This window comes from Balaenoptera ricei, chromosome 6 (genome assembly GCF_028023285.1).
Source record: "Balaenoptera ricei isolate mBalRic1 chromosome 6, mBalRic1.hap2, whole genome shotgun sequence".
In the NCBI taxonomy this organism is placed as follows: Eukaryota; Metazoa; Chordata; class Mammalia; order Artiodactyla; family Balaenopteridae; genus Balaenoptera; species Balaenoptera ricei.
Window position 1 is genome coordinate 54,709,048 of NC_082644.1, and position 18,113 is coordinate 54,727,160.

At 41.3% G+C, this 18,113-nt stretch overlaps 1 protein-coding gene across 3 annotated transcripts in view; it reads right to left on the reverse strand.

The window, feature by feature from the left end:
• Nucleotides 1-18,113, reverse strand: part of ADAMTSL1 (ADAMTS like 1) — a 755,395-nt gene that overhangs the window by 124,828 nt on the left and 612,454 nt on the right. For all 3 annotated transcript variants that reach the window (XM_059924671.1, XM_059924670.1, XM_059924669.1), the window contains one exon: nt 9,913-10,040. In XM_059924671.1, the coding sequence (XP_059780654.1) occupies nt 9,913-10,040 (128 nt within the window). The remainder of the gene's footprint in view (nt 1-9,912; nt 10,041-18,113) is intronic.

The following is an 18,113-nucleotide window of genomic DNA, read 5'->3' on the forward strand; positions in this document are numbered from 1 at the left end:
GTAACATGATTGACCTAGAGATTATCATACTAAGTGAAGTAAGTCAGACAGAGAAAGACAAATATCATATGATATCACTTGCATGTGGAATCTTAAAAGAAAAGGTACAAATGAACTTATTTATAAAATAGAAACAGACTCACAGACTTCAAAAACAAACTTATGGTTATCAAAGGGGCAACATGAGGGCGGGGAAGCATAAATTAGGTGTTTGGGATTAACATACACACACTATTATATATAAAATAGATAATCAACAAGGACCTATTATACATCACTGGGAACTCTACTCAATATTGTGTAATAACCTGCACGGGAAAAGAATTTGAAAAAGAATGGATATATGTATAACTGAATCACTTTGAGGTACACCAGAAACTAACACAGTATTGTAAATCAACTATACTCCAATATAAAATAAATTAAATTTAAAAAATTGAAAAAAATAGAGAAAAAACTGGATTGTACTTTAAAGTCTTCAGAGGCTCACTGTTGCGTGAGAGGCAGTCTATTCTAGGAAGTGTGCATGTGCATTCACTCCCAAGGAGAATGAGAAGAGTTGTTGAAGGTGACCGGGAAACTGGGCAATTTTGGAAACCAGGACTGCAGGAGGCAGGTTTGGAAATGACCCAAAAACTCCGGGGAGGATGCAAAAATGGCAAATAGACCTGAGATTATGATTGCAGCGATCGTCAGAGTCTTCCTGGAGCACTGCTCAGATATGGATTCTGGGTTACATTCAGGAGGACTGAGCAGCAGAAGTGCATGATAAGTAATGATGCCTGCAGGGGGCATGGGCATGAGAAGTGGTGCCTCCATGGCAGGTGTTCAGACTCCATCCCTCAATAGCTGAGTGGCTTTAGGTGAGTTATTTAGTCTCTCTGTGCTTTGGTTTTCTACTTCTACGGCTGCTGAGAGCAATAAGCACATTAATGCTTGTAAAACTGTATGAATGATTCCTTAGCACAGCATGCAGTTTGAATAAATGTTAGCTATCATCAGCATTATCCTTGCTATGATACATGGAGAAAATGCTCTGAGGAGCAGCGTTGGGAACTTCTGAGAAACCAAGAAAACACAAAGAAAGGACAAGTTTAAAGAAAGAAAGAGGAAAAAACAGGAAAGAGGAGAGAGAACAAATCTTTTAGTGAGAAGGAACTCAAGTGCTTCTATTTTGAAGAACTGTGAGGGTTTCAGGCTAAACAAAGAAGAAATTATTTAAATACTCCAGCTTCTCCTGAAACCGCTATCAGTCTCTGGACAGACAGAGCTTCAAGTCACACCAAGGCTGGTCTTGTTGGAGTCCCCAGAAAGTATCTACTTCCAGAGAAGTTGTGAAACAACGCATGCCAGGCTGACTTGCTGGTGCCCCTATGACTCTGTTCAAGAAAACCGTAATGAGATCCACAGGAGACCCAAATCTTAATTCAAGAGAAAAGTGAATAAGATAGTGACGCCCACTAATTAAAATATTTGAGTATACAGCCATAAGGTGTTGTAAATTTCACATACTTTCACTACCTAAAACTAAGCAAATTGTATTTAATCCAGATTTAATCCATGGATAATGCCTTGCAATCAGTGAGAATATCAAAGCAACACCTTAAGAAATGCTAGCCTCTGCTTACACTGCAATTATCATAGGTCTTTCAGAAGGGCCACTGGAGTGAAATCTGTGAAAACTCCCTGAAATGAGCATTCCCAGTTGACGAACTGAAGAACTCGAGTCAAATAATGTTTAAGGAACCACAATCAGTATGAACCTACGAAAACTTGTCTTATGAACCTATGAAACCTTTTCTAAAAATACCAACAACATCTTGTACATTTGAAATCAGTAATGATGGGTCCTGACTATTAATGGCCAGTTACTATCCCTTGCTGGCCAGAAACTTTTCAGGATGTGGCTACCTGGCAATTTCAACAAGAGTTGCTTTGTTACAGATAACAGTCATATTAAAATGCATGGTATTTTCTTTAGCCTGGTTCTCCTTCCAAGTGCCTTTCACATTTTATAGCTCAGGAATTTTTAACTCCTTCCTGTCCTGCTGTCTCTCTTGCAAGGTCTCCTTCACTCCCACTTCCTGCCTCCTGAATCAGTGTTTGACCTTTTAGTCAACTCTACACCCTTTCTCCTCACCAGTCCTCTGATACCTTTCCCCATCATCTGTAATTTTTCCTAGATTTTATTGCAAAAGCTGTCCTTCTTTGCCATCTAGTCTTCTAGTCTCCCAAAGATAAAGGAAGTAAATGATAGAATTTGCAAATGTTAGAATTTCAAGTAAGGGGAGTTTAGAGCTGGTAGTGGTGGGTGGAGATTGCTGTACTTTATTTGTATGTAAGAGATTCATAGAACTTTTAGATCTAAAAAATGACCCAAGTGTGCATTTATTTAAAATCCCTCTGTTTACAATAAGGACACAGGTTTATAGTTCTAAATCTGCTCTAAGTTTTGTAATGAGGCAAATACTTTCCCTAAAATCTTACCTATTCTATTGTTACAATAAGTTTCCTTTTTAGGAGTAGTAAAAAATTAAATATTTCTCTCCCATCCAAATCATTACATGGTTTTAGTGTAATCTAATAAAATAAATTATTACACTTTAGTAACACTCTTGACTATACTGGGAAATGAGCTGTAATACATGAGCAGAGAATATAGAAAATGGATGATTTAACCAAAGGGCACTGGTAGCCTCCAGGCTATGTGCAGACCACTGACATGTTTGGTCTGGAAAGAATTTTTTAAAAATTTGAATTAGTTGGGCTCAGTAAAAAATTGGAGAGATTAAAAACAAAAGGCGTGTGTGTGTGCGTGCATGTGTGTGTGTGTGCGTGCATGTGTGTGTTTTGGTTTGGCTTGTATGGAAAAATTGGAAGGTCTACCAACATTAGATTTGTGTTTTCCTTTGACATTAGTAAGATGAAAATGAGCGGTGCCCTTCAGACAGGGTGTGGTCGGCAGAATAATGCGCCCCCCCCCCCCCAAAAGCTGTCCACATTCTAATACTTGGAATCTGTGACTATGTTATATTACATGACAAAAGGGAATTAAAGTTGCAATTTCCTGCAATTAAGGTTGCTAATGAACTGACCTTAAGATAGGGAGATTATCCTAGATTATTTAGGTGGGCCAGTCTAATCACTTGAGTTCTTAAAATTAAAAGAGGGAGACTGAAGAGTTTGTCCGGAGAGAGGCAACATGAGAAAGACTCAACCCCCAACTGCTAGCTTTGAAGATGGAGGAAGAGGGCCAAGGGCTAAGGAATGCAGCAGCCTCTAGAACCTGGGAATGACACTCAGTTAAAACAGGCACCACAGTCGTAGGTTGCAATGACCTAAATTCTGCCAACAATCCAAATGAACAGGGAAAGCATTTTCTCCTGGAGTCTACAGAAAGGAGTGTACCCCACTGACACCTTGATTTTATCCTGGTGAGACTGTACTGGACTTCTGACCTACAGAACTGTAAGGTAATATATTGGTGTTGTTTTAGGACTCTAAGCTTGTGGTAATTTGTTAGGGCAGCAATAAAAAACTAATACACAGGCCATATACACTGTCTTTATCACCAAAGTTACTATTCCAACAAAGAAGATATATAAACAACTAATAAGCACGTGAAAACATCGTCAGTCACTAGGGAAATGGAAATTAAAATCACAATGAATTATCACTTTACATCCATGAGGATGGCTGTAATTAAAAAAATAGACAGTAACAAGCATTGGTGAGGATGTGGAGAAACTGGAATCCTCATACACTGCTGATGGAAATATAAAATGGGGCAGGTACTTTGGAACATAGTTGACAGTTTCTTAAAAAGTTAAACATACATGTGCCACACAATCCAGCAATTCCACTTTTAGGTAGATATACCCAAGAGAAATGAAAACATGTCCACACAAAAACTTGCACATGAATGGTCACTGCAGCATTATTCATGACAGCCAAAAACTGGAAACAACCCAAATGTCCATCAACTGACAAATGGAAGATGTGGTATATTCATACCATGGAATGTTATTCCACCATGAAAAGGAATGCAGCATACATGCCACAAAATGCATGAATCCTGAACGTATTATGCTAAGTCAGTAACAAAGGACCATGCATTACTCTACTTATCTGAAGTGTCTAGAATAGGCAGATCTATGAAGACAGAGTATATTAGTAGTTACCTAGGGCTGGAGGAAATGGGGGGATTGGGGAGTGATGGCTAAGAGGTGTGGAGTTTATTTGGGGATAATGCAAATGTTCTAAAATTGAGTGTGGTGATGGATGCACAACTCTGAATGTACTAAAAGCCACTGAATTGTATACTTTAAATGGTTGACTTGTATAGTATGTGAATTATACCTCCATGGAGTTTTTCAGCAAACAATAACCTTGGTTTGCTGTGATTGTTACACAACTTAAAAATTTTGCTAAAATATCACTGAATTGAACACTTACAATGGGTGAATATTATGGGATGTAAATTATACCTCAATAAAGCTGATAAAACAGTTTTAACCAAATTTAACCTTTTCTTGATGAGTCAGGGTCTACACTGTGACTACTAATTAATTACCTTGCACGAAAAAATGAGAAGGACTTGGTATTTCTCCACCTTTGTGATTCTGTTTAGTTGGTGTGCCTTTGGTATCAATATTGCAGGGCCCTTAGGATCTAAGGAAGTGGGTAGGGCTTAGACTGCCCTTTCTTGCACATCCCCAGGCTGCATGGCTTCCTTCTCCTCTCCCTTGGTTCAATCACCATTCCCTAAAGATATTTTTGCCAATGCCAGCGTGTCAGGTTACTCAGGTTACTGCCATTACCTCTTCTGATTGTTCAATTGAAGTTGACAGCTCCCTCAGGACACTAAGGCAGCAAGTGGTGCTGACCTAACTTCTTTTGCATGTTCCACTGCAGAGTCCTAGAGGAGGGACCCCATACCCAGTACAGCTGCATGATGCTGCAGCCTCTCCTAGAAACAACCAACCAAGGATATGGTACCCACTACATGTCCAACCACCCATCCTTCCTTCATTCCATTGGACAGATGTGGAAATTGCTTTTTCAGGATGTGAGATGGGTTAGCCTAGATCATTTGTACTTCCTTGTTTGTTTCCTCTAGTCTACTGGGGAGCAGAGTAAGTTGGATTCTCCTGCTATACTCTCATCCATTTTACCTGAATTCTCTAAAAGCTAGGCCTCTTTAGTGGGCATGCTACACATCTATACATATTGAGGAAAACTTAAGGAACTTGGTTACCTGGTATTGTATTAGATAATGAAGTCCCTTGATGGCAGCTTGAATCAGTCAATGGCCATTACCCTGTTGCTCAGAGCACCATCAGGAAGACAGCCAAACTTGTGTGCCTTTCCTTCTGATCTAGTGCACTGGGGCAAACCTTCCTTTGTCGGTCTTTGCCGCTGGTGACAAACCCTTCTCTGAGCCTAACTCTCTATGAAGCAAAATCCTCCTCTGGTTAACAATGGCTGGATGAAAAATTCAGAAATGCCAATTTGAAATGACTTACATTATGAAAAGCTTACAAAACTGCTTGTCTTTTATTGCAGCTACTAAATCATGAGGAGGGGGCCGAGAAAGAAGAATTAAAAAAAACAACAACTGCCTTTTATTTTTATTTTCCCAGTGAGGTTTCTGTGATCTCTTTATTAGACACAATATGTGTCAGCTATTCAACTCATAAAAACGCAGAAAAACATGCCAGGAAAGGAGGAATATTTTCTGTCTCTCTTTTCCTGTGAAAACTTTGGATGAGGTCATCTGTGTTCTCTCCTTTCAATGAAAGATACGCTAAACCCTCAGCCCCCATCTTCTTCTCATTTTCCATTGATGATGTCAAGCAGGCCTTACAGTATCTCTTTCGTGATCTTATAAAATCAATGACAACCAAAAACGTTTCCCTTATGGCTATGACCTCATCAATGGCTTACACCTGGACAAGCCTCATCTGCACTGGTAAGTAAAGCTCCCCTCCACTGATCCAGACTGAAGCAATTTACCAGGAAACTACTGCTTTCCTTCAAAACGCTGCCTACACCATTCAGATCTGGAAGCCTTCTGAGCAACTCTGGCTGAGTGCTGAATCTGACTAGTCAAGATGGCTCTCCAATCTTAATGCCTGTCTTTGCACACACCAGAAACTCTTCTTTACCTGTGTTTATACCCGCACACAAAGTAATCAAGTTCTTCAACATGTTAGGCACGTGACATTTTGGTGACATTCTTATCCTCCTCCCTAGCCCCTGCTACCCTCCCCTCTCATTTACCTTCTGAGCAGTGAAACAGGCATCCAATTAAGTCAGTTTAGGACAGAAGGGAATTTTGTGCCACTGGGTCTACATGGCTGTGAGTTTCCAGAACCAGGGTAGTAGGTAGGGAAACGAAAGCCATCTCCACGCCGAGACATACTCGCAAAGTACTCTCAAACCTTTGGGACTTAAAACATAAAATCAACACATACTGATGAGTTTGGAGAGAAGCAAAGGGCTCTAAAGACAATATCTTACAGGCTCAAACAGGCCAGAGCAAGGAAGGTTTGGTGTGTTTAAAACTAAATGGTGTTTATATGTTTAAGCAAAAACTGTGTAGAGAGTACAAATGGACCTACAATGAACCTGAGAAGCAGAATTGACAACACACTCAACTCAGAGGATGGGGCAACTCAACAGGAGAGGTCCAATTATGGGCCAGGGAGGGTTCACCAGACCTCCCTTCCTCTGGCTCACGTGAAATGTTCCTCGTGTAGCCACCTCCCTTGCTCTGGACCCAGGCACTCCAACCGCTTTTCAGATAGCTAATTCAGCTTCCCCCTTGACATTGAGACGCTGAGACATTAGAGTGAGGTGCTCTACAAAGGGTTTGTGAGCATTCTGGTCTCGGCAAAGGAATCTCCCCTACTGTAAAAATAACCTGGCTTTTGTTTTATCCTCACAATAATAATAAGGGCTAACGAGTATTGAGTGCTTGCTACATGCTAGGCATACTTATAAGCATTTTACATGATGAAGGCATTTAATCTCCACAAGAAGCTTCTGAGTCAAACACTATTATTATCACCATAGGACAAATAAAGAAACTGAGTCAGAGAGTGTGAAGAAGCTGCTCAGGGTTATGTAGCTTGGACGTGACAGAGTCAGGATTCAAATCCAGACCATGAGGCTCCAGAGCCTGCAGGCTTAACTGCCATGCTCTGCCTGCTCTTGTGAATTACTATGAACAAATTTCCCTGCATCTGGTTGATTCAGGTGCATAGGCAAGGCCAAAATCCACACATTTCTTATAAAATCATGGGGATACCTGAGTGCTTGAGCCTCAAGAAAAATCTTGTTTTTCCTTTTGGCCTACATTTATATTGAAGTCAAGGTAAAAAAACCAAAAAAAAAAAAAAAGAAAACCCAGAAAAAGCTGTATGTACAATGTCTTTAAAAGCACAGAAGCACTGAGATTTACCACGAGGATTTGATCACAAGTGAGCTGAATCAGCTCCTAAGTCCGTACTTGAAAATTTTCAGTGTGAAGACTTCCAGTGGAAAATACGTGGAAGCAAAGTTGGGCTAATGTTTTACACATTTTAAAATTGTTTTCAGGATGCGTTTCATTTTAGGAGAGCTAGAGAAAGAAAACGAAACATTTACTGAGTGTGAACTATGTGCCTGGCATTGGGCTAAGGGCTTTTTCACACGTGCAATCTTATTTAACCTCAGAACAATCCTGTAAAATAGGATTAATTTCACTCTTACAGCTGAGAGCAAAGACTCAGTGAGGTTATACACTTTGTTCAAGGTCACACGGTTAAAGAACAGTATAACTGGTAATGAGATTTAGAAATGCGCCACATCTATCCCCTGCAAACCGCCGCCCCGCACCCATTCACGTTATATTTAGGGTGTATCTTATACGCCTATGCGGGGTACCTTTGAAGGAAACTGTAACTGTCTCTGCAGTCGAGGTAGTCACACATGCATCTATTGCCTTCACTAGTCTGTAAGCGTCACGAATCACAAAACTCGGGTCTAACTTGTTGCTCTTCGTCAGTAATACTTGGCAGAGGGTGTGAGTCACTTAAAACTGTGAGTGCAGACGTTGACACCAGGCTAGACGATAATCCCAGGTAAAGACACAAATACAGTCTGAAAGCAGCGTATCCATTTTGGGCCTTACCTTTCAGAGGGACAGATCTGTTTGACAGATCTGCTAGCGGACCTGAACAAACCCCACCACTGAAGCCCATGGACACAGCTTGCTAAGCCCTGGGTGTGGTGTGCGTGAACTACTTCATCACTCAGCTCCTTTTCTCCCTTTCCCCCGGTGCCTCTCTGGCTGCTCTCTTTCTTCCCTGGCTTTGAATATTTTGGCAGCCTCCAATAGCTCCTCTTCAAAGAGCTGAAGACAAGCCTGATGTTACAATTGCTTTGCTTAATTCCAGACAGGTTTCCGTGAATCGTATTAAATTCAGGTGAACAAAGGGTATTTAGTCTGTGACAGAGCTGAACCGTATCTGGATAAATATAAACAAGAGAGTTAATCCTGTAAGAGCCACTACTTGCCAGCAGTTGGAAGGGTGTCAGCAGTGCCCTGGCCAAGGCAGATGGGAGGGGGTAAGGCAGAAGAGAATTAACCAGACGGGTGCCGAGCATCTGGACTCTGTATAACCAAGAGGGGCATAAAGATTGTGACTGGAATACATTAGGAGCAAAGCAAATGTTCTATTCACACACACAAAAGAATAGGCATTATTATCAGTCTGTAATCCACCCCAGGGCCCCTTAGCTCGCCTTATTCTTTGTTGACTTTCATCCTCTCTGCAAAGCGTCCCGCTCAAGGTCCCTTCCCAGATCAGCCTTAGGTCATGGGGTAGATATACTGTTGCTAAACAGATATGCAAGGGAGTAGCATGTGTGACTGGAAAACAGCGTGACAACATAATCCCGGCGTGGACGGATGAGGTCAGTGTGGGGTGATGTCGGCTTTTCTAGCATCTACTGAATCATCTGATGGGAGCGGCAATGGAAAAGAATAAATACAAACACATGCAACACACCGCCACAAAGGCTGCGTGGCCCAGATCTGAGGAAAGGGAGCCCGGGATGGTAGTATCAGTGGGGAGAAGGAGGAACAATGATCTGGGGGTTAGGAGACCTCAGTTCCCTTTTTCCCTGCCACCAGCTGAGAGGCTATGTGACCTCAGGTTGCCTGGCCTCTGAGAACTGAGGGCTCTGGTCTAGCTGGTATCTAAGGTCTCTTTCAGTTTCAAAGGCAAGGATCCGTCCTATGTAAGAGAGGTTTTGTAAGAGTACCTTACTACGAGACCACAACCTTGGGAGGCATGGTACTCTGAATCGCAATTTTCTGAAGTTGCTATGTGTAGAATGGTTTGCCTAACCTCTATGGATAAAGGTGAAGTGTAGGCAGGTGTATTAGACCAAGAGGTTGAAATAAACAGTCACAGAGAAGAACACTTGTGCTCCAACCCACAGCCACAGAATTCCAGCTACCCAGGTCTTAAAGTCGTCTTTGCAACACGTGGACGGAGGAGAAATGAAAAGATCATTCAATGATCTTAGGTCATGATTCATGTTCCCCAACAGGCTACTTACTTGTATACATCTCCTTTGCTCATGTTCGCTCTGCCTGGAGTATTTCCTGCATCTCTGTTTATCAAAATTCTACTCCAAGTCTAAGACCTCTCAGGTAGAGTGAAACTGCACCCTCTTTAGTTATCAGCTCTTATTTCATTCTATCTCATATTACACTTTATCTCCATTTGATTACAATTACAGATTATAAACTTCCGGAGGCAGGGTATGGCTCTCATTTATGTCTGTGTCCCTGGCCTGCTTGGCACGTTGTAGGCACCAGTCAACGGTTTCTGAATTGAACAGGGATTTCCACGTTACCTGCTAATGTGACGGCAATGGAGACAGAGTCATATCCCAAGGCATTTGTGGCATTACAAGTGTAGAAACCCACATCAGCTTCCACGGGTGCCAGGATCTGTAAGGAATCATCTGGCTGTAGAAGAATCCTGGAGCAACAGAAAAGAAATGTAGGGCCGGTCAGGTTGGTTGACTCCTTTTTGGCATTGGATATTGGTAAAGCTGGAAGGAACCTCAGGGGTAGTCAGAACCCTGTTTTAACAACAGGCACAAACCAGCCGCAGTGACACTCAGGAAACCAGCCTCTCTTGCCACTTTGATGGGTGTGATTCTGTTAGCAAGCCCAAATAAGGAGCTTTTGGATTGCTTACGCAGTTTGTTGATTACTTGGACTAAATGCTAACAGTTGGAGCAGGCAGCATATGTGTGCTGAATACACATGACACACACACCGGGGGTGAGAGGAGATGCTAGAACGAATGCTGCAGATGGATTTGGGGAAGTCTTCTTCAGGAAAAGGCCAAGTTATAAAGGAGGAGTGGGGCTTGGCTGGATGGTGGGAAGTAGGCAGAGCTTCCAGATACGGAGAAAGGCATCTGTTAAGACTTGGAGGTGGGAGAGAGGCAGCCAAATTGAATACTGACGAGAGGGTCTGGATGCACACGTTGGAAGGAAGTTGTATGTGTAACTGTATCTCAATTCTATTGCCTTCATTAGTCTGTAAATATCACTGGGCACAGAAATTAGACCTTATTTATTGTTTTATTTCCCACAGTGCTTGGCAGAGGGCTCTTTGTAGAGAAGGTGCCAGCAGAATGAAGGTAAAGCCTGCCCTTCAGGGTCATGGTAGAGTAAATTCCAGAATAATCACCACATAGTTCAGATACTTTACCTGAAAAGAATTATAAGAATCAAATTGTGAGTACCTTCCATGAGCCTCAGAATCCACTCCCCTCTCAGTCTACTATTTTTTTCTTTTCTAGATTCATGCCATTTCTAAGAACTACCTGTGACATGATGGCAGTTCAGCGGATTAATGTCTAATGATGACTTGAAGCTGATGTCCTGATGAGGCTGACGATGACTGGAGTGTGTATGCGGAGGCGGGAACCCAGAAGGGTTGGGGGGAGGACTGGATGAGAACTTCAGAGATCCAGTGCCGGACCTGGCAGGGCCTTAGGTCAATAAATCATTCAATAGCACAGAAATGATTTAGCGGTGGCTTTGGGGTTCCTGCAGTCAGTCATTTCCATCTTTGTGATTATTTCCACCTCTCTGATTTCCAAAGGCTCCAAGAACTGTTCACCTAATATCATGTTAACATCCATCCAGGGGAAGAAAGCAGGTAAGGGTTTGTTTTTCAGGAAAGGGAAAAAAAGTCATGAAAAGGTCAGGGAACTCACAAGACTTAGTGGTGAAATTAAGACTAGGAGTCACATCTCCTGTCCCAGCAGCAGTCTCCCACTATACAATTCTTTTTCTTTACTATGTCTCTTGCTGGGTCCTCTCCAGACTCTATGGTATTTGCAATTTGGTGCCGCCTCTAGTCAGCTCTTAATTATTCTGAGGTGGGTGACCAGTCTGCCAATGAATCAGGCTTCCTCAGCTCTGCTTTTGGCCTTGGAGCTGTTGCTTTGCTTTTTCTTGCCTCCTCTTGGAGGAAAGGCAGGAGAGAGAAAAAGCAAGGCTTACATTAATCATTCTTCAATTTGCCTATGTATGGGCAGTTCGGATAAAAATAGGGAAGGAAATAGAAAATCTCAGCTAAAGGGAAGTTTCTGGATGGTTTGTGTTTGATTCAGTGCCGTTCCAGACCATCACCGCTATTACAGGGACAGTCTAGCTTCTGTGGCATTGAACTAGAGCTGAAACTTTGTGGGGGATGACAGAGGCTACGAGACATTCTGATAGAACTCATCCACCCATTCATTCACTCATTCACCCATGTTAGGTGTTTTCTCTCAAAGTCAACAATTACATACTAACCGCTTAGTTTATTTCAAAGAGCTAATAAGAGAAAGATGATTATAATTTGCTTATCTTTAGTAAGCCATACAATATTTTAAGTAATAATATCACTGTTGTTTTGTAGGAATCTTAATAGATGCATCATAGTATCATTGCTAAATCTTTTCAGGTGTTCAGGCTGCTTTAGATTAAAAAAATGAAACACTGACTTAATGATTTAAATCTTTATGATGTCCCAGGAACATGGATGCCTCCAAAAGAATTTCCAAACGGGAATATTGAAAGCAGGCTTAACCAAATTTCATTAGAACTGACAATTTACGATGACTCAACTTAGTGTAAGATCATTAATCAGTTTTACCATCCACAAAAGGCAGGGATTAAGATTTGCTAAATTCCTAAGTCTGTTGGCATAGTTCCTTCCCTATCAGAGCCCTATCAGAAGGGGTTCTTGAAGTGAACATTTAGAGCACAAGACTAGAAGACAGGTCTTCGAACTTGATTTTGTTTCTAAGTTTTACCATTAGGCAAATCCCTTCTTTCTACATTTCAGCTTATCACGTTCTAAACCCCAGTTGAAGTATGTTTTCTTATCCAGCAGAAGGAACAGTTAAAATGAAGTATATAAGGAAGCTGCAGACCACCTTTTGGTATTTCCAATGACCCTTCTGTTGGTAATGTTGGACACCCTGAATGAAGAATTAAATGTGAGGAAGGACAGGGGATGAAAAGGTTGTGAGGAAGAAAGGGAGAGGGGCTCACGATACTGGCCAATATGCCCCCGCCAGACAATTTATTAGCTCTCTATATTCAGATCATTTTTTCTTCCCGTAAAACTACTGCACCTGCCTGATCTCATGCAGGGAGTTGTAAATCCCACTCCCACACTGGGCCCAACACATGTAACTTTTTTTAGGTGGTGGTTAGCTTTTATAGCTGCATCAGTTCCTCCAGGCACCGGTGCTACTGAGTGAGCCTTGATGCTTCCTGCCCGTATGAAGCCTGGAAAAGAATTCCCACAAAGTTGGTGAAGAGAAGGGGGAGCTCCATCACACTGGGCACAAAGCCATGAGGGCCTGAACTAAGATGGAAATAATGGGAATGGAAAAAAAAGGAATCTAGATCTCAAAATTTAGCATTCACATATTCTTCTATTCCATAAAATGCATACAAAGATAAAGAAGCGAAAATATTTGCCTTCATAAAACAGTCTTAAATATTGTCTTAAGATAAAATCTACATGGGACAAAATCTGAATTTCTCATTTATTGTGTATACTTAGAAATTGTTTCTAGTCATAAAACTGAACTCTTTAGCTCAAGGAGGTACATAATTATTTGGTGTGTGAGTAGGGATTTGAAATAGGGTTTCTTGTTCCAGTACTTTTTTCCAATCTCTCATGTCTTTAATATGCCCATAAAATTGGTAGATGGGAGTTTGGAGGCTGCCACTAGGGGAAGAAATACTTCTGGAGAGGGTTCCCATGCAGGACTCTCTAGCAAACATGACAAGGCAAAGGAAAGGGCTTGCTGGAGACTGAGGTTTGCTTTAGTCTCTCTATCTAGCCTGGCATCTAGGGAGAGAGATTCCTGGGGTAAAAAGCATTTTCTTTGTATTTCAGGCATCAACTCTATTAATTTTTTTTTAACTCTATTAATTTAACTTAATTTGTTGGTAGCTGACTTCTGTCAGCTTGAATTTAGGTTTCAAATTTGACAGGCCTGTTTTAGAATGCACAGGCACAGAAACATAGTGCTGCTTTCCAAACAAAACCAGAAAGATTTCTCAGGGTTGTTTTGGAATTTATGGAATTAGAGGATGAGGGGACGTGGATTGGGGCATAATTAAGACATACATAGCAAATGGTACTGTGGTCATATTAGGTATATTAATACTCTCTGCTTTTCTCCCATACAATCCGTTTTGGTTTACTGGGCTAAAACTTACTGCTTTATTTCTTTGGTCATTATTTTTAGCTAGAAAATGAAAGAACAGTTTTGCTTTTCTCATGGCCTTTACTTGTAAGCTTCTTTGTGACAGCTTGTCTTCTCAAGCATTCTACAAATTAAGGACAACTTGAGAGAATACAGACAATTGTTTTAGTTACACAAGTGAAGCCCTTGTTGTCCAAACGAGTAGGATATGGACAAAGTGCTCGTGGGCCAGTCCTACCAAGCACAAGCTCCTTGTGGTGGAATTCTCTCCTCTGCATTTGCAATGCATAGTCAGAAAGTACTCTCATTTGAAAAGGAGGCTGCTCTGGGTGTCTAGAGGAAAGGCTCTAGCAATCCTGTGTGTGGGGGGGGCATCATGATGCCTTCTAAATCCTTGGCTCAACGGTGACACCACTGTCTTGTACAGGCCCACCTCTCAAAGTCATATCCGCAACCAACCATGTGAAACTGCGGTAGAGGAGAAGCCTTCCCGACTTCAGTCAAGAGACATAGACTTGCGTGGTGTTCTTGGGCAAGCCTTTCAGCTCTGCGAGCCTCTAAGTTCCTTCTGCAAATTGAGGATAACACCTCAGAGAGTTCTTGTGAGGATCAAATAAAGGAGTGAGCTTACTGTTTCTGAGGACCTATTTCTAAGGAACAGTTTCTTACTGTTTTCTAAGTAAAAAAGTATCAGCTTAAGCATCAGATACATCTAGTAAATTAGTAATTTTTGATGGTACAGGTGTGGGTAACCTACATGACCATCTTGAAAGTCCTCCTTGGAATTTCCAGTTGTCAGAGGAAAATTTCAAGCTCTGGACCCAGAAATACCCATTTGTTACATCGGCCATGATGTACCATCTCAGGCCTCTCACCTTAACAAATCATTCTTAAGCCCATTTTAGGTCTCAACACACGACTAGAACCTAGAAATTATAGGTACATCCTTTCTTTTTAGAACAGTGTCTTCCTCATCTTTTCAAACTTATCTGTCCCACATCCCAACACAAACCTGTCTTTCCATTCAAGATAGCCTCTTTGACTCTCCTTGTCATTAGTTTTGGACAGAGTTCATGTTCTTCCTCCTCCTATTGATCCTTCCAAATTCTCCCCATCCCTTAAGAGTAAGTTCAAGTTCAACCTCCTGTTACCACAGTCCACAAGAATCCCTTCCTTTCCTGATCTTCCAGAGTTGTCTTAAATTGTACTACAAAGCCCCTTCCATTCTACAACATCTCATTCCTTCAGTTAGATTGTAAACGAATACTTCAAGGGCTGGGACTCCTACTTCTTTTATAGTTCTCTCTTCAGTATTCAGTATAGTGCTGGCATGCTGAATAAATACTTAACAAAGACTTATTTAGTGACCTTCAAAGCAATGGAGCTGAAGATGATCATTTTGACAATATAGCACAGTGGATAAGAGCACAGACTCCAGAGTCATGGTGACTGGGTCACAACCCGAGCTGTACCACGTAGTAGCTTTGTAACCTTGGACCAGTAATTTACTTCTCAGTGACACAGTTTTCTCATCTATAGAATGAGGAGAATTACTGCACCAACCTAGGGTTGTTGTGAATATTCTACGTGAGTTCGGGTATTTCAAGAACATACAAAAGTACTTGACATAGTAAATACTACAGAAGTGCAGGTTACTATTATTATTTGGTGTTGTCGACATCACCATCGCCATCATCATTCACTCTTCATGTCTGAACCTACGTATTCTGGATGTTGTGAGGAGCTGCTTTGACATGGGTAAATGACTGAGAAATGTAGCGTTTTCAAGAAAAAAAACGTAAGTCAGGGCCATGGCCAGGTGGTAAGGCATTTGCCCTGTGAGAGAGTGGGGCATGGGCCACAGTGTGTTTACCTTGGTGGCAGCCCTGGGGATGGGAAAGAGGAGCAGAGGACTGAGGCCACATGGCACACTGGGTTGGCAACTGCCTCAATTCCATTCTTGACTCAGGAATCTCGGAATAAGGACAACTAGTTATTTCCATAACTGTTTTAACACTATTAACCAAATACTGAAATCTTAGAACACTGAAAAGAAAAAAAGCCAGAATTCTGCAATTGCAAAAAAAGTATAGAAATAAGAGTAAAAGAATAAGAATTGGAAAAAAGTGCGCTTAGAAGCGAGTAAGTTAAGGGGTACTGTGCAAAGAACATCAGCTCCCAACTCCTAGGGGGACATGTTGAGGTCTTTTCCTTACCCTGAAATGCAGATTTTTTTTTTTTTTTTTCTTTTTTCTGCTTAGGGATTCCTAAGATTAGGATAATCAAATCTACCACAAAGGGAGAGTGGGAACAGGTATCTAGTAGGTAAGTGGACAAGTTTTATACAACTTTATTCTATCATGTTACTAGATTGATATTATCATCGCATTTTAGAGAGGACGCAGAAGCTCAGAGAAGTTAAGTAGCTTGCTCAGCTGGTGCAGGGAATCAGAAATGGGGAATGACCTTTGACCTTTAAAAAAAACTGACTCTATTCAAGCATCCGCTGGGGCCTAATAGGAAGGCCTGTGGTTTGGCTTTATTTTGGGTTGGGGGTAAGTTGTGAGAAGATTTGTAGTTACTTAGGGAAATGGACAGTCACTAACAAGAACATTCTGGATTTTAAGTAGCTTGAAGCTGGAGGACAGAAAGAATGCTATGAGAAGACGTCCTCCACGAGCAAGAATTTTTTTCCAAAACCAAAAAATATAGTAGCCCAGAGACTTGCAAGGGAGAGCTTTGTTTTGTACAGATATTTTAGGGAACAGATTTGAGGTTCATGAAGAGTTCTGTATCACCATTTGGTGAGGGCAACTTTTTTTTTTAACCTTGGCTGTTTTTAATTTAATTGCAACTAAAAGTTATTTAATGCCGGAAGCTCCATGACTGCTCCAGGTGGAAGTATAGAAAATATTTTTGGAATGGGAAAGGTCACCTAACCACACACTCTTAACCCTGTCCTAATACTTTCTGCCAAACCCTTCAGCTTCCTTCTCTTAAGAAAATCATAAAGTCTTGAATTTGCTAATATGAGTAGTTCTATCTGCCTGCTGGGTAATTCATTTCAAACTACAGACCTCTGCGTGAAATGACTCTGACTGGATTTCCTATTTACCTTGAATAGAGATCACCAAACTCCAGTCGGCTGCCACCTGCTTTTGTAAATAAAGTTTTATTGGCACACGGCCACAGCAGATTAAGAACTTTCTATGGCTGCTTTTATGCTACATTGGCAGAATTGAGTGGTTGAGGCAGAGACGGGATTGCCTGCAAAGCTAAAATGTTTACTATCCGGCCCTTTACAGGAAAAGTTTGCTGACCCTGACCTAGAACATGGAAGCACTTTCATTTCTGGTTTGTTTCAGGATCTTCCTCATTTATACGAAAATGTTAACCACTTTTTCAGAACTGCTATTTGCTAGGACCACTTTTCTAGGAAGAATAAATTAACTGCTAGGGGGATCTTTTGAGACCTTCTAGCTTTTCAGAGAGTAGACAGTGGCTGGTTGTCACTGATTGTCTCTGGTTTTCACTGATGTCCTCTAATGTTCTCTGCTGTCTGATTCATGCTAGTCATTTCTGTGACCTTGCATTGACCTTCTATACTTTTTTTTTTTTTTTTTTTTTTTGGCTAAGCTTATGTATTTACTGGGATGGCTCCTTTTTCTCTGACTTGCTATTCTTACACTTTTCAACAGGGAGAAACATTTGTCCTCCCCATTTCCTTTAGTTCTATAAAGGAAACAAGCCAAACCAAATTGAAACTGGTTTCTTCTTCCCTTCCTAACTGCCCAGCCTCCAGTTTTTATATTATCTACAAACTTGGAAACTGCATTTCATGTGCTTATGACTTTTACATATAGCATTATTCACAACTGTGGTTCTGAAATTGACCCTGGAGGCATTTTCCATCTGATTCTCTCCTCCATTCTAAGAAGTTTCCATGTGTGGATACTCTGCGTTGCCCAAGCTAAAGCCTTCCAAATACTCCTTAATTCATCTCCTACTCAACACCACTTTGGAACATTGTCCAGAGCTTTCTGGAAAGTATAAACACTTAGAGCATACCGATTTCTCTGTCCTACCAGATCAGAAATGTCAGCAAAAAACTGTCAGTAGAGTATAAGCATCCTCTCCTGTTGTCTGGATTTAGGCTGATAATTCTCAATCACACTGTGTTTTCCTAGACACCTTTCTAGTGCTATTCTTTGAACAACTGCCCAGGGGTTCCTCAAAATAAGAGTAAAACTCCTAATTTTGTGACATCCTGGAAGATGGTGTGTTACACTGGTCTCATCTCCAAGTGACAATTATACTGTC